Source organism: Hydra viridissima, unplaced genomic scaffold (assembly GCF_058129835.1).
Source record: "Hydra viridissima isolate aposymbiotic clone 2 unplaced genomic scaffold, HvirCarnegie_v1 scaffold_6, whole genome shotgun sequence".
NCBI classification, from domain to species: domain Eukaryota; kingdom Metazoa; phylum Cnidaria; class Hydrozoa; order Anthoathecata; family Hydridae; genus Hydra; species Hydra viridissima.
Window position 1 is genome coordinate 17,844,307 of NW_028324305.1, and position 13,755 is coordinate 17,858,061.

General features: G+C 29.3%; 2 protein-coding genes across 4 annotated transcripts in view; both read right to left on the bottom strand.

The window, feature by feature from the left end:
* The window catches only part of LOC145190050 (protein timeless homolog), a 31,912-nt gene extending 26,651 nt beyond the window's left edge, over positions 1-5,261 (bottom strand). Inside the window, exons 1-9 of one of the 2 annotated variants that reach the window (XM_090091765.1) lie at positions 5,142-5,261; positions 4,873-5,050; positions 4,547-4,608; positions 4,078-4,225; positions 3,815-3,877; positions 1,532-1,633; positions 1,341-1,381; positions 1,198-1,258; positions 1,071-1,124 (exon numbers count right to left, since the gene is read on the bottom strand). In XM_090091765.1, the coding sequence (XP_089947891.1) occupies positions 1,071-1,124; positions 1,198-1,258; positions 1,341-1,381; positions 1,532-1,633; positions 3,815-3,877; positions 4,078-4,225; positions 4,547-4,608; positions 4,873-5,046 (705 nt within the window). In that variant the 5' untranslated portion in view covers positions 5,047-5,050; positions 5,142-5,261. Of the gene's footprint in view, positions 1-1,070; positions 1,125-1,197; positions 1,259-1,340; positions 1,382-1,531; positions 1,634-3,814; positions 3,878-4,077; positions 4,226-4,546; positions 4,609-4,872; positions 5,076-5,141 lie in introns of those variants that run through there. The other variant, XM_090091766.1, reaches the window with a different exon arrangement.
* A 3,457-nt stretch (positions 5,262-8,718) lies between these two features.
* On the bottom strand, positions 8,719-13,730 carry LOC145190002 (uncharacterized). Of its 2 annotated transcripts, XM_090090059.1 has the most exons (5): positions 13,563-13,730; positions 11,053-11,761; positions 10,234-10,668; positions 8,999-9,480; positions 8,719-8,897 (listed from the first exon to the last, which is right to left on the bottom strand). In XM_090090059.1, the coding sequence occupies exons 2-5, from the start codon at positions 11,468-11,470 to the stop codon at positions 8,736-8,738; spliced, it is 1,497 nt and encodes a 498-aa protein (XP_089946185.1). In that variant the 5' UTR covers positions 11,471-11,761; positions 13,563-13,730; the 3' UTR covers positions 8,719-8,735. The 2 variants fall into 2 exon arrangements, with proteins under 2 accessions (XP_089946185.1, XP_089946186.1); XM_090090060.1 differs by lacking the exon at positions 13,563-13,730 and having other exon boundaries at positions 11,053-12,119.
* Positions 13,731-13,755: the final 25 nt, after the last annotated feature.

Here is a 13,755-nt window from a genome sequence, read left to right on the forward strand (position 1 = left end):
AACATCTATTTAAAATAACATAATATACAAAAACCTACAGTTACTAAAGTTGTATTCTGTGGAGAACAGGCCTTCATGAATTAAAATTCCTTAGTTCAAGAAAAATATGTCAACTTTTTATTTCATATTTTCTAATGAAATTTGTTTGGAGGCGAACCCAATGAATTATTTTGTTTAATATTCTTTTTATATTATTCTTTTAGTTGATGCAACATATTAATTACCACTTGTTAAATCACTGCTAATCATTTTAACAAACTGCTTTACTTATCAAAGAAATATGGTTCTTCTTTATATTAGACTTGCAAATTTAAATAAAAAACATATTTAAGAATTGGAATTTATTTCTAAAAAAAATACATCAGAACTAATTTTTAATTAATAAATCAGAACTTAAAGAACTTTTCTCTTTTAATATGTAATTGGCGTATTTATTTCTGTAATTTGGTATTTTTTTATGAATAAGCTATTCTTCACTGTCAGTTGGTCTTCTTTTCATTGAAATTATCTTATATTAACCTTTGAACCTTAACGCTTGAACCTTTTATATTAGCACAATAAAATCTATAAACGGTTTACTAAACTTGCAATCAAAATTATTGCATCCTTTAACTTGTCAGAGTTTATAGCAGGGCTATTATCAAAGCATAAATACCACAATACTGTATCTATCTTAGCCTCAAAAACCCAACATTTTTGTAATGATATTTTCAATAGATAGATCAAAAGTAAAACTTTTTCCATTAAATTGGATTGTTTTGTTTTCAAAATTAATTTTTAGTAAAAAATATTGATATATATCTGTGTAGCGCATAAACTTTTGATTTTTGGAAGCTGCAAGTTCATAAAATAATTTTTTTTAAAAATCCTTATCAATTGCATGCTTGTAATTGAAAAGGTCCATGTGTATGATTCTAAACATGTGTGCACCTCATGAAGGCCTGAAAAGAGGGAGAAGGTTGAATTGGGGGAGGGACATGAGGAAGAGCAAAATAACCAGCTAAAACAGAATATATGTTAAGATTAGATTTTTTTTTTTGATAAACAAATGAATGAAAAAAAAAACTTACTTGCTCTTTTAGCATGAGGCTGACAATTTCAAGTGCATGCATTGACCATCGAATCTAAATACACCAGAGAGCCTTTTATGCAACAAAATTTGTTTAAAATTTTGTAAATACTTAAAAAGACGCATACCTCATCTGGTGAACTTGTTATGTAAATTAAGAGATCATCAATCCCATTCATATGGATATTCCTTTTAGAACAGAAAAAAAGTAAAAAAAAAAAGTTAAAATCGCAAACAAATAAATGGATAAGATTTCCAAATAAAACATTACCATAATACTTGATCATGTACTGAAACATCATCCTCTGTTCTCTAAATTACAGATTTAGATCATTTTAACAGCTAATTTTGCTATAAACAGATATATTGATAGAAACATTTTTAATATTTGAGCTCAGAAACAATCTAACTTTCACTACAGTATTATTAAAAAATTAGCATAAATAAAATAATTTGTGTAACCTTTTCTTCATTGGGGTTAGAAGGAACATGCAAAATATTACGAAGAAGGAGCAACAACCTTTCAAACATTAGTATTTCATCTTCACCACGGTCTTCAAACTCCTGCAACAAAAATCTCAAAGATTAGGGGAGATTTATAAAAAGATTAATTGTTCATTTAAAATCTGTGTTTACAGTAAAGCAGCGATAAATAAAACTTTAAAATAATTTTATACTTTACGTTTTCATAGAATGTATTACATATTAATTCACTTTTAATAAACATTTTGTATACAGGTGCTTAGGAAAAAAAATATACACATAAAATTTTATTTATGAAGGTGTTATCCAGGATTAAATTCTATTCTAAATTTTATTTTGATTGGTAAATGCCTCTTTTCCAGATTTGGTGAAACAATATTTCCAACACTTTCAACTTCAGTAAATATTAAGATAAAGGAAAAATAATTTGGTAAAGATATTTTACACATTTTCTTGCACTAAAAAAACTAAACTTGCTGAAAGAATGAAAAACTAGTTTCAAAAAATCTAGAATCTAAAATATCTAAAAGCAGATAACAAAATATTCAAGCAAATAATAAAACATAAAAAGTGAGTAAAAGGTATTTCGTCGTTTTTAAAAATGGATTTAACTGAAATTAGTGTATTATTTATAGTTGAGTTATAAAAAAGTAATGCCATAAAATGGTTCCTATAAAAAATTTAGTAATATTTTATTTGTATTTTAAGGTTGTGGTCATGTTACACTAAAAGTCTTTTCCTCATCTGTAAATCTTTCTTTTAAAATGTTCAGAGGCAAATAGTACTGACCTCTCAAGTGATAGCTTTCTATCAGTGAAAATTGATTTTGAAGATGAGTTTGGACTAATTTATTTAGGAAGAATAACTGTTGAACACAAGCAGCACTCAGAAAGCATAAAAAGACATGTGAAACTACAAGTAGAAGGATTGAATTGACACTTTTTGTACCAGACTACTAACGAAAAAAGTTCATGTTTAGCCAAAATTAAAATAATTTTTGAAGAACACTTTTCTCAGGAAATTCAGGAAATGGAAAATATCTTTTTCATTCTACCCTAAAACCAAAAATCAAAGAAATTACAGCATATTGAATTGATTTTAAAACTAAACAACTGGATGAAAGAGCATGCAGAAGATAAGAAGACAAGATGTTAGTGGTACTGGAGGAGACAGTGAAATTGGTGGTACTGGGGGAAGACAGTGTAACACTCAATGGAAAGGTGAAACTGCAATTTATTGTGAGAAAAGTTATAAATAAAATGTTAATTAGCTCATTTTCACAAAAACAAGTTGCCTCTAAGGAATTTACTTCTCAATTTAGGTGGAAGATCAACTACATTATTGAAGTTATCAATACTTGAGAGGATCTTGTTATCCTCCACTAAGTAATACTACAAACTTGTCTGACAAATAAAAGTACAGATTCAGAATATTAAGTAAGTGGATTTTTTTCACTAGACTTTGGTTTACTGGAAAAAGGTCCCATGAATCTTTCCAAGTTGTTCAGCACTGCAAACAGAGTGATTTTTTAAGGAAAAATTGCTGATATAAAAATCTTAAAGAACAAAATAAAAAGAGTTTACTCATGGCAATAAATCAAATTTTCTTAAAAACAATAAAGCCACAAACTTAAAGAAGTAGTTGAAAATTTATGGTTGTAACATATTTCTAAAAGTTTAATTTACTAGACACCAGAACTTCTTTCTATCATGTTGAGTAGAATTGAATTAGGAGCATTACTATAGAGAAAAGATATTGTGGTAAACAGAGCCTATCAATACTTGCAGACAATTTCTAGACATGTAAAAGAAAGTTCTTCCTTGAATACAAAAGTGATGTTAAGAGAAACAGAAGGAACATAAATTAAAGGCAAAATTAACAAGAATTTTTTTAAGAATATCTGAAGCATGTTAATGCTTCAAATATTCAAAAAAAACTAACTTATTTTTCTTTTTAAGTATATGTAATAGAATATTTGATGGACTCACTGTTGCTAATATAATTTCTGAATAAAAAAAAATATATATATACAGGTTTACATATACATTTTGAGTTTTGGTCTATTACTTTCTTTTTAGCTGTCATAAGCTTTCTGCTTGTATGAAAAATAACAAATTTTATTTTTTTAAATTTGAATTCAGCATGTGAAGTTCTTTATAAAATGGCACATTTCATTTCTGAAACTTAAAAGAATTTAAAACCTGTAGAACAGTGTAATATTTATCAATATCTTTTATTACATTAAAAGAAAATTCAATATACCAACTGCAAAATAGTTCCGAGATGGCTGGCTATTGCAGCAAGAACTTTCTCTTCTGTAAATGCCTAAAACAAGGATTGTCATTGAGATCATGTTTATAATTTTAAATCAATTTTTTTAAAATTTTTTTAATAATTTAAAAAAGCTGTTTTCAGTTTTAAAAGTGGAATCTTTTTTCGGTAACAATTGTTAAACAGCTTAAGAGAAAAATTTGATCAGTAGTAAAAAAATATGAAACCTTTATTTTAATAATTGTAAAACTCACTTCTTTATATGATTGAAGGTAACTCACAACTTCTAGAAACTTAGTTTGATATGAACTGGTGAACTTTTGCTTCCCTAATACTTCTTCAGCCTCCTCTGGTTTCTTATTGAAACAGATATCAGCAGGTGATGTCAAATTGACTAGTAACCTATTACAGTAACAAACCTTTTTCAACGTAATATCTCTTTTATATTAAGACAATATGGAACAATAAAAAATTGTTTTTTCCAGAAAAATGGAACAACTCTACATTTTTGCTTATACAAACATCATGTTGTTACATATTTGAAACCCAAAATCTTCAAGCAAACATTTAAAGTTTAAATAATAAATACTATGAAAATCACTTTAATTTGGTCAAATTGTCTAAATATCACAAACTACTTTAGCATTTTAATAATTTATTAGAATACGTGTTATGCATGGGCTTTAACAAGAATTAGGCATGTTTAATAAATATCTACAATACCTTATAACAATATCAATTAGTTCTTTATCTTCAGTTTCACTAACCAGTAAAGGAAGAAGGTCCTAAAATTACAGTTTTCATAGACATTTATGCAAACTTATCACAGTATGGCTAAGAATTTGGCAGGATATTCTCTCAATCTGCATATAAATAAATTTATATGCAGTTTGAAAGAATGTCCTACCAAATTGAGTACAAAAATGACTTATTATTTTTTTAGATTAATTGTGTATGTAATGCATGTACACACACAGAGAAGAAAATCAAAAATAGACAAACAGGAGGTTGATTAAGTATGTATCAAGAGGTTAAAGCTATGTGCGTACTTTTTGCAAAACTTGTGAATGTCCAAGCTGTCTTCTAATATCACAACTATCATCTTCCTTTCGAAGGAACCTAACAAGATCTTTAAGACTTTCTAAGCAGTCAGCTCCTTTAAAATAATCATCTCCATCAAAATATCCTAAGTTTGCAACAACACAGACAAGCTCTGAGTTCATAGCACTAAACAGGGGATTTTTGTAAACCTATTAATTCATATTGAAAAACTTTAAAGTCACTCAGAAAAATGTATTAAAAGAAAAAAATTTCATACTAGGCAACAAATTTTCCAGTCAAAGTTGATTTTTATCATATCTTGGCTTTTAAATTTTTTTTGTTTTGTTTTCCTAGTTATTTTAGTCAATAGTACCTCATTAAATTAGTTATTCTTTAGTAATAATTAGATTTATTCAAGTTTAAATTTTATGTAAAATGCACTATTTTAGCTAACAAAAGTAGTATGTGATACACATTTTATTTGTTGAATTTTCAAATAGGAATCTTTTGTATACTATATAAAGTCTTAAATGGCAATACTATGATTCCTACGTAGGTTGTATGTCCATTATAGGTGACCAAAAGTCCTAATAAAAATGTAGCCAGCTATGCATAAGATATTGAATAAATACTTAAACTCAAACTATGTTAAAATTTTAGATTGAAGGGTGGTGCATGAAATTTATAACTTTTAAAAATTAGTGTCATGTCAATTGTGGCAGGTAATTCCTGATGTATATTCCCGCGCAATATACACTTGTGACAAAACCATCCAATAAGTTTGTGTGAACCGAGGCAATCCTGGAGGCAGTGGCGTACCTAGGGTAAATAGCGCCTGGGGCAAACACCGATCACGCGCCCCTCCTCCCCCACATAAAGTACTTAATTACAATTTTTTTAATAAATGATGACACAAACTTTATTTTATATAATATATTTATTTTATATAATATATTATTTCTTAAGTTATTTTATATAATTCTCGCTTATTGTATTGCAACCAAGCCTCTTTTGCGCCCCTTTCAGGTTGGCGCCCATGGCACGTGCCCTGCCTGCCATACCCTAGATACGCCACTGCCTGGAGGAGCAGATTAAATGTTGATGATAAAATACTAATTGAAAAATTCGAAAAAAGTTTCTTATCACTAAATGCTTACATTAAGAGTGTTAACAAGATTTAGTTTTATTGCCTGGTTGGAGGTGGAAAAGGGGGGTGGGGGAGGGGGGGCGAGGGAGACAAAAGTGCCTGAACAGAGTAATTTTAGTAGTGGGTGCAGTGGAGGACCTTTTTTTTTAAGAAACTTTAAAAAAAAGTTCTTTAAAAAACAGGACGTTTGAAACAAAGGAAAGTAATCCAGAAGAGTACCGATCGGCGGTAGTACTGTTCTGGAATAGTCCATGGCATTTTAGAACTTTGGGGAGTCACTTCTTAAAATAAATTGTTTCAAGTAAAGGATTTTTTTTTAAGAAAAAAAAAAGTTCATAAATTAGTTTTTTTTTAAGAAAAAAAAAACAACTAATTTATGAACTATAAAATTAAGGTAAAGAAGGGTGGATAAATGATAAATGCAAAAATAATAAATTCCTTTTTAATTAAAGGTTTTCACTAAATGGCAGCCCCATTCGTTTGGTAAGGTTTCTCATTCATTAATTACAAAAAAAAGGAAATTTTTGGATAAAGAGAAAATTAATTTTTTATAAATTTACTGAATATCAATTAATCATATTTTTTTTCAAAAAAGTATTTCTAAAAACACTTTTTTTTATTTCTTTTAAAGGATTTCTTTAATACGCTCGTGATTCAACAGACAGTTTGTGCAACCAATTGCAATCAGCATTTTCTGCAAATTTTTCCGAATAAAAGAATCATTAGAATCGTACCTTGAAACCATGGATATGACATAATTTCTAGACATTGCATGTAAATAAAATTATGAATGTAATGTTTGTACGATAGTTTCGATAGAAGTTTCACTAAACATTTGTTTGCATTGTTAATTATACTTCAAGTAAAATTGGAATAAAAATCAGAATAAAAGTCGGAATAAGAAAAGTATTAAGGGAAAAAGAAAAGAGAAAGGTTCGGTTTTCTGTAGTTGCGAAAAGTACATTCCTTCGATTATTTTTAGCATTGAGCTAAAAAACGAGTTGAAAAAGTTATGGAAGATGCCTTTAACTATTGTCATCTTTTGTTTTTTAAGACTAAAAGCTGTTCAATGATAACTTGTAGGACGAATATTTAATGATTACTTAAAAAAATGAATATTTAATGATTACTTAAAAAATGAAAATTTAATAAAAAAAAAAAGAAATTTCATTGTATTTATTTATGAATTTAAAATTCCAGAATAGCTGTTAAATAATAGTATAAGATAAAGTATGTTTGCACTATACTTTAAATTCCAAAATGAATAATTTACATAAACTTCATAATTACAACATACTTCGGTCGACAAATATATTTTTTCAAAACTTCTCAATAACTCTCAAATATCCCAAATGCCTGTACATTCATAACAAAACGCTTTAAAAGCTAGGGTAGATTTTGTTGAGCAGCAGTATGTGCTTAAAACCTTTTTATGGGTTATTGGCCTAAGTAAATACAGGTTACTTTTTAAAAATAGTATTTGCTATTCTACGAATTATGCAGAAATCCAAGTGTTCCATGTAATATGCAGAACCCAGGAAAAACATGTTATTGCATAATAATATTTTTAAAAAAGCTAGAAAGTTTTACAAATCTACATCTACAACTTCTTTTTTTTTTGCTTATTTATAAGTGCAAATATATATTGCTAAATGCTATTTCTAGTTTTGAATTTTTCACTGTCTATTTTTTGAGATGAGTTCAAAGAAAAAACAAAAACGTTTTAAATTGCAAAGTTCTTACTGTAACAACGTGATTTATTAACCACGTCAACAGACCCGTCGATGGGATGAGTGAGGCCCAGGCCATTATTCATCCTATCGACGGATAAAAGTTTATCTTAAGTAATTAATAAAAGTTAAAAAAAAAAGGCTTGAAAAAAAGCTTTTCATCACTCAAAGTGGTTGGGCCCCGGCAGGTAGCTTTCTCAGAAATCTAAACTTGGCTCAGCCGTTAAACATTTTAGCATTTAAAAAACTTGCTTCCGTAAAAAGTTCGTTTACTTAGTTAAAATGCTGAAATTTTAAATTAAATTTACATCGTTGTAACTCGATTACAGTGTAAAAGGCAATTTCATGCAACAACACCTTGTCCCAAATAATTCATCATTCATTACTCTCTTTCTTTGCAATGAAATTTTCTTTTTTTTCTATTTTTTTTTTTTTTCTTTTTAGAAAAAAATTAACTTTGAAACTAGAAATCTTGATTGTGTCATAGGAAAATATAATTATTATGCAAATCTAATTATTAAAGTATAGTCATTACATTTTCGTTGCTGTTATTTTTATCATTTTCGATGTTTTTATATGAGAAATATTACATGAAACAAACTACGAAGTTATCTAAGAAATCTATTTAATCAATATTGTACTTTTAAAACCAAAAAACAGTCATTTATACAATATTAAATCAATAAAATACTTTATTTTTTAAAATATTTACATTATTATTTACAATTCCTTTGTACAACCCTCACGAATGAGAATAATAAAAAAAAAGAAAAAAAAGACATGCACACAAATCAAAAATAAAACAGAAATCAAAAGGCACTTATACGACTTAATAAATTATGGGCCATTTTGTTTCTCTGTTTTCGTTAAGAGCGTTTCTTTTCAGTTTAAGATTACCGTTTGTAAGTACAGGTCATAGTAGACCACTGGCGTTGTCTGATCGTCTTATAACTTCTTTAACGTACTTTAATCTCTCATTTCTTTATTCAGTACTTCAAAAGCTTTCTTTACTTGTCCATTCTAAGCTCTCCGAAGGATATCTTAAATTCGTCGTACAACCCGGCGGAAGAAGCTGATCTCCAGTTATAGACAGGTTTGGGTTGTCGCTTTCCAAATAATCAATCTTGTTTTTTTGTATCAACAGCGACTTTAGATCCTGGAATTAGAAGTATATTTTAAAACCGAAAAAATATTAAAAACAAAAAAACAAGTGCAACAATCAAGCTTATGAACATATGAGCATTAAATGAAAATCACCTTTGAAATATTTATCAAAAGTCTTGAAGTCGCAGTAGATTTACTTGAGTCAATATACACATTATCTTGCTGAATAAATTTTTGTGTGAAGTCTCTTTTGTAGGTGTACGTATCTTTAGCACTTGAAGCTATGACAAATATTTTATTAAAGTTCTTTATGCCACGACTTCTTCCTTTCGAGACTTCATCGATAACATGACCAGCATGATTCTGATCTGCAATAATTATTACGTTCTTTGCACCGCAATTTTCTAAAGGAGTTAGAAGTTTGCTGATAGAAAGTTTTCCAAAATCACTTGCAGATCTGTCTTCGTTTTTATCCCATAGAAGTATATCGCCGTTGCGTAATGTAGGCCCATTAAGATATATCACTAAAGTATCAATGCAATGCTCTTTGAGTTCACATATGCCTTTCAAATGATTGATAATAACGTTGGAATCATCCGCAGGTAGAGTATCTTGTGTATTCGGATTGCCGTCAACTAGACAAAAATAAAAATTGTTCTAACATCGAGCTAAACAGCAGCAGAAAATTTTTAAATTATTAAATAATTTTCCGGGAATAAATAATTGTATAAGTATAACGAAAAAATGTCGGTAAAGAGTCACAAGAGCTTGAAGAACAAAACTCGATGCGAAAAAAAATCACACTCAGGCATAACTACGAATCTTCCGCCTGTTATCTTTTATAACTTAAAATTCAATAAAATCGAGAGATTAGCAAATGTTGTTATGCAGATCTCCCGACAAACCACGTTACAAAAAAGTTCCCGCAGAAAATTCCATCTAATACAGCGACGATATTTTGTTTCAAAAGCTTGTGAAAATTTCTACATAACTAAAAACGCTGGTTTTCTAATTGGATTTCAATAGAGTTTTTTTTTTAAACCTTTCTTTGAATAACAATTTACCAATAAATCAGGCGAAAAAAATAAACAAATAAAGAAATTTTTATAATTTTTTTTTATAGCAGAGCAAGGTTTTGAATCTGTATTTTAATTATTACGAAGTATTTTTATTTTTTTCATCACTTTTTGTGTTGACATCCACAAATTTTGCTTAATCAAAGTGCTCGGAAAATTCATTATTTTCTTAAAGAAAATAAATTTACATACGACTGTTAATTGCAATATAAGTTGAGGTTAGAGAATAGACTTTTTGAGGGGGGGAGGGGGGCGATGATTTTACAAAGCGTTTAATATAAAGACAAAAAAAAATTTTTTGGATAAACTTACGATCTATAGTTGAATTATTTGCGAAGAATACTTTGATATTTTTTTCGTTATATCCTCTATTCTTTAAATACTTGAACATATCTTTGATGTTATGTAAATGTCTCACGGATTGCGTATGTTTGTCCCAGCCACCAAATATCATAATGCTAAAATCACATGTCAATTTACAAGAATCTTTTACATGAGTTATAGGCTGGTCACATTTAATTGAATTGGAGCACCTAGTATCCGTTTGAGCATTAATTGTCGGGCAAGATGCGAAACCTTCCAGTTCATCCATGCATTGCAATTTGTTTTGAAGTTGTAAAGAGGATTTTTCATAGACTTGAGGAAGAAAAGTTAATGTGCAAGACGTTTTAAAGCCATCGCCACTAAGTTGCCTGTGAATTAAACATTTTTTCGTGTCCGGAAATACCAAGCATTCAGCTACACCGCCTAAAAGAATGACGGATATTGTCGGTTTATAAAACATCGAAAATCAATTTTATTGTAATCTTATCAACTTTGTTGCATTTATTTAAAAAATCAAAATTAAATAGTTTTTGTTCATCTTGCTTAATTAAATATTTATTGTGAATTCTATTTGCTTTAACCAAACGACTGATACGCAGGAAATAAAAAGTGCATTGAAAATAGTAGCACGACATGCTTAACAACTGTAGTTTGTTAAATAATTTGCTTAATTATAATGCCAACAAAATATAGCTAACATGCAAATGAAGGTGAATATTTCTAGATTACAAAATTACAATATGCGTGTTAGAAATTTAAACAATGGACGAAAAGTTGTAAATGAGAATAATTTTTCGTAAGAAATACCTTGGCTGTAATAACTGCCATCTTTGGTATCACATTCCTCTTTTGACAAACCAGCATAGCTTAAGATCAAAACAAGAGTGTGACCAAAATGTGCTTCGGGAATAGGGTCTACAACTACGACTGCTTCTAGTTCAGTAAATTCACGGTGAAAATACTCCGTCATTATTGCGTTGAGCTGCAGCTGTTTTTTTGATGCCATGTATATTCTCATTTTGTGTCTATATTTCCTAAGTACTCTACAGTCTTCAGCTCCCATCAAATCTTTACAGCCGTTAGTCTCATTGAGCTTGCTTTTTATAAAATTGAAAGCTTGTCGTGCACGTTCGCCAGCGCTATTATCAACTTTCTTTCGGTCAACACCACAGTAAACCACACTCCAACAATAAATAGCAAAAAAACACTTTAAAAGCGAACTCATTGCAAAAGATACGAAGTCAGGAAATTTTTAAATATGTGAATGCGCCAGGTACTTGCTTTCTCTGCGTTTCGCTTTGTCTATTTAAATTAAAATAACCTCGAAGACGGCCATTAAAATACGCTGAGTTGAATACGCGGCAAAGATTTGACGCTATTGTGTCGGGTGCTTTGATATAATCAACGCTAAAGGTAATACACTTTCTTTTTTGTAATTACGTTGAGAAAGAAATTTGCGGCCGTGCAATTACATCCATTCAATGATTAAGAAAATGCTTGTGTTTTTGCAATATTTCTATGAAAATAATTCAAAGATGTAAACTGTGGAGCAAGTAATGAGTAAGTATTAAAAAAAAAACAAACAGATTTTTTAAAGCAAATGTTTAATGTAAACAAACCGGCACTAACAATAAAAAACAACATTTATAATCGCATTTCATTGTGATTTACGACATGCATGTACAATACATACTAATAGACGCATTTTCGAAGGAGGGGAATATTTAATGTTTCTAAGATATAACTATTTCGATGATTAAACGACTGCCGAAATTATGTTACACCTCGTCTTGAACAAAAGCCGAGTTGTCGGTATGAAGATATCGAATGTAGCTGTTATAAATAAAACTCCCTCCCCATGAACGTATGTATTCAAACTTATGAATAGACAAAGCCTTCAGTAGTTTTTATCGGCGGTTGAAATACGATTTAGTTAACGTTGAGTTAATTAATGCCCTTTAGTTTTACGTTTAATGTATCTCAATGTAAATGCTTGTGTTGTGTAGCGCTTTCTCAAAATGGCGTAAACATCAACGGCAATCGAATGACATTCGCAACTATCCTTTGTAGAGAACTGTTTAAACTGTTTTTGGTTACTAGAGGATGGGTTGAATTTTTTAAAATAAACCTAGTCTAAAAACTGGATTTTTAACATAACTTTATTAGTTGAAAACTTATGGCAGTATGCGGTGATTTTCAATCAATACAACTTGTATATCTCCGCCACCTTACTCCTTCACAATTACGTCAAACTTACCGATTCTCATTTAACGGAAATAAATCTTGGCATTATCATTGTGGAACCGATAAGCTTAAAAACAACGGTAAATAAATGAAATAAAATTTTACGGTGAAACCAAAGTCCGGCTTTAAATTAGAGTGCCTTAACTTTCAAACTACGACAGCTGACAGATAAATGCTAGGATTACTGTCAACGTTCGCCGGCGACGTCGACGTTCGCGAGAACTTAAAAAAAGTTTAATCACGACAGAAACCATCATACCAGCAGGTCTTCTTACGCTTGCGTTAAAGTTCCTTTTTTTAAAAAAAAGCCTGTTAATCAAATCGACTAAATATATTTTCATCCAAATTAGGCACATCCAAAAAATCTTATTTTAATCAAACTTTTAATGCTTTACTAACATATTGTTCATTTTTCAATTTTTTTTTTTTAAAATGACGTTGTTAATTACAAGATTTCCCAAGACTTTCTCTGTAAACCTTCGTCAATTTTTAAATCCGATTAAAAGGTGAGTAGTTTTCCTTCTGTTAAATGATATCCAATAAGATGGTGTTGTACGTATTTGAAGAGAGTAAAATGTTTATGGCTTGGCAATTTAGGACAATATCCTTATTTAAATAGCTAAGTCTATTTTTAGGCCATTAAAAAAATATATAATTTTGCGGCAAAAAGTTAACTAGTTATTTTAAAAGTTTAAAATAGAAAAGCAAAAACCACAACAAAAACAATAATAACAAATTGGCTGTAGCAACAACAAGAAAAATTTTGGCTGTAGCAGCAACAATGGCAAGAAAAGTATTGAAACTGAAAAAATAACGAGAAATTCAAGCGGCTGCAATAATCGTGGTCACACGAAAAACGCTTTTTGAAAACAAAAGTAAAATTTTTCAACAAAAGCATGCAAAAATATGTATATGTAGAAAAAAAAAAAAAAATTGAAAAAGATTATAAACTATAAAAGTTATAAAAGATTATAACAAAATTTGGCGAATTATTTAAACGCAACGATTTTTAAAACAAAGCTAGAAATTTTCATTTAGCATAAAGTATTAAGCAAATATCTATTTAACCTTACCAAAATTTCTTTTCTTGCTGTACAACACAAGTGAACTTTTTGTCGATAGATATAATTACTGTTTTAAAACTGGTATCGAAAAAAATATTCACTCTTTTGTAATCCCTAATAAACCCATAATAACCTTCAGACAGATATGTCTGTCTTTGAAGTATATTTCTTTCATGTAGCACAAAAGGTTAACCTTTCTTAA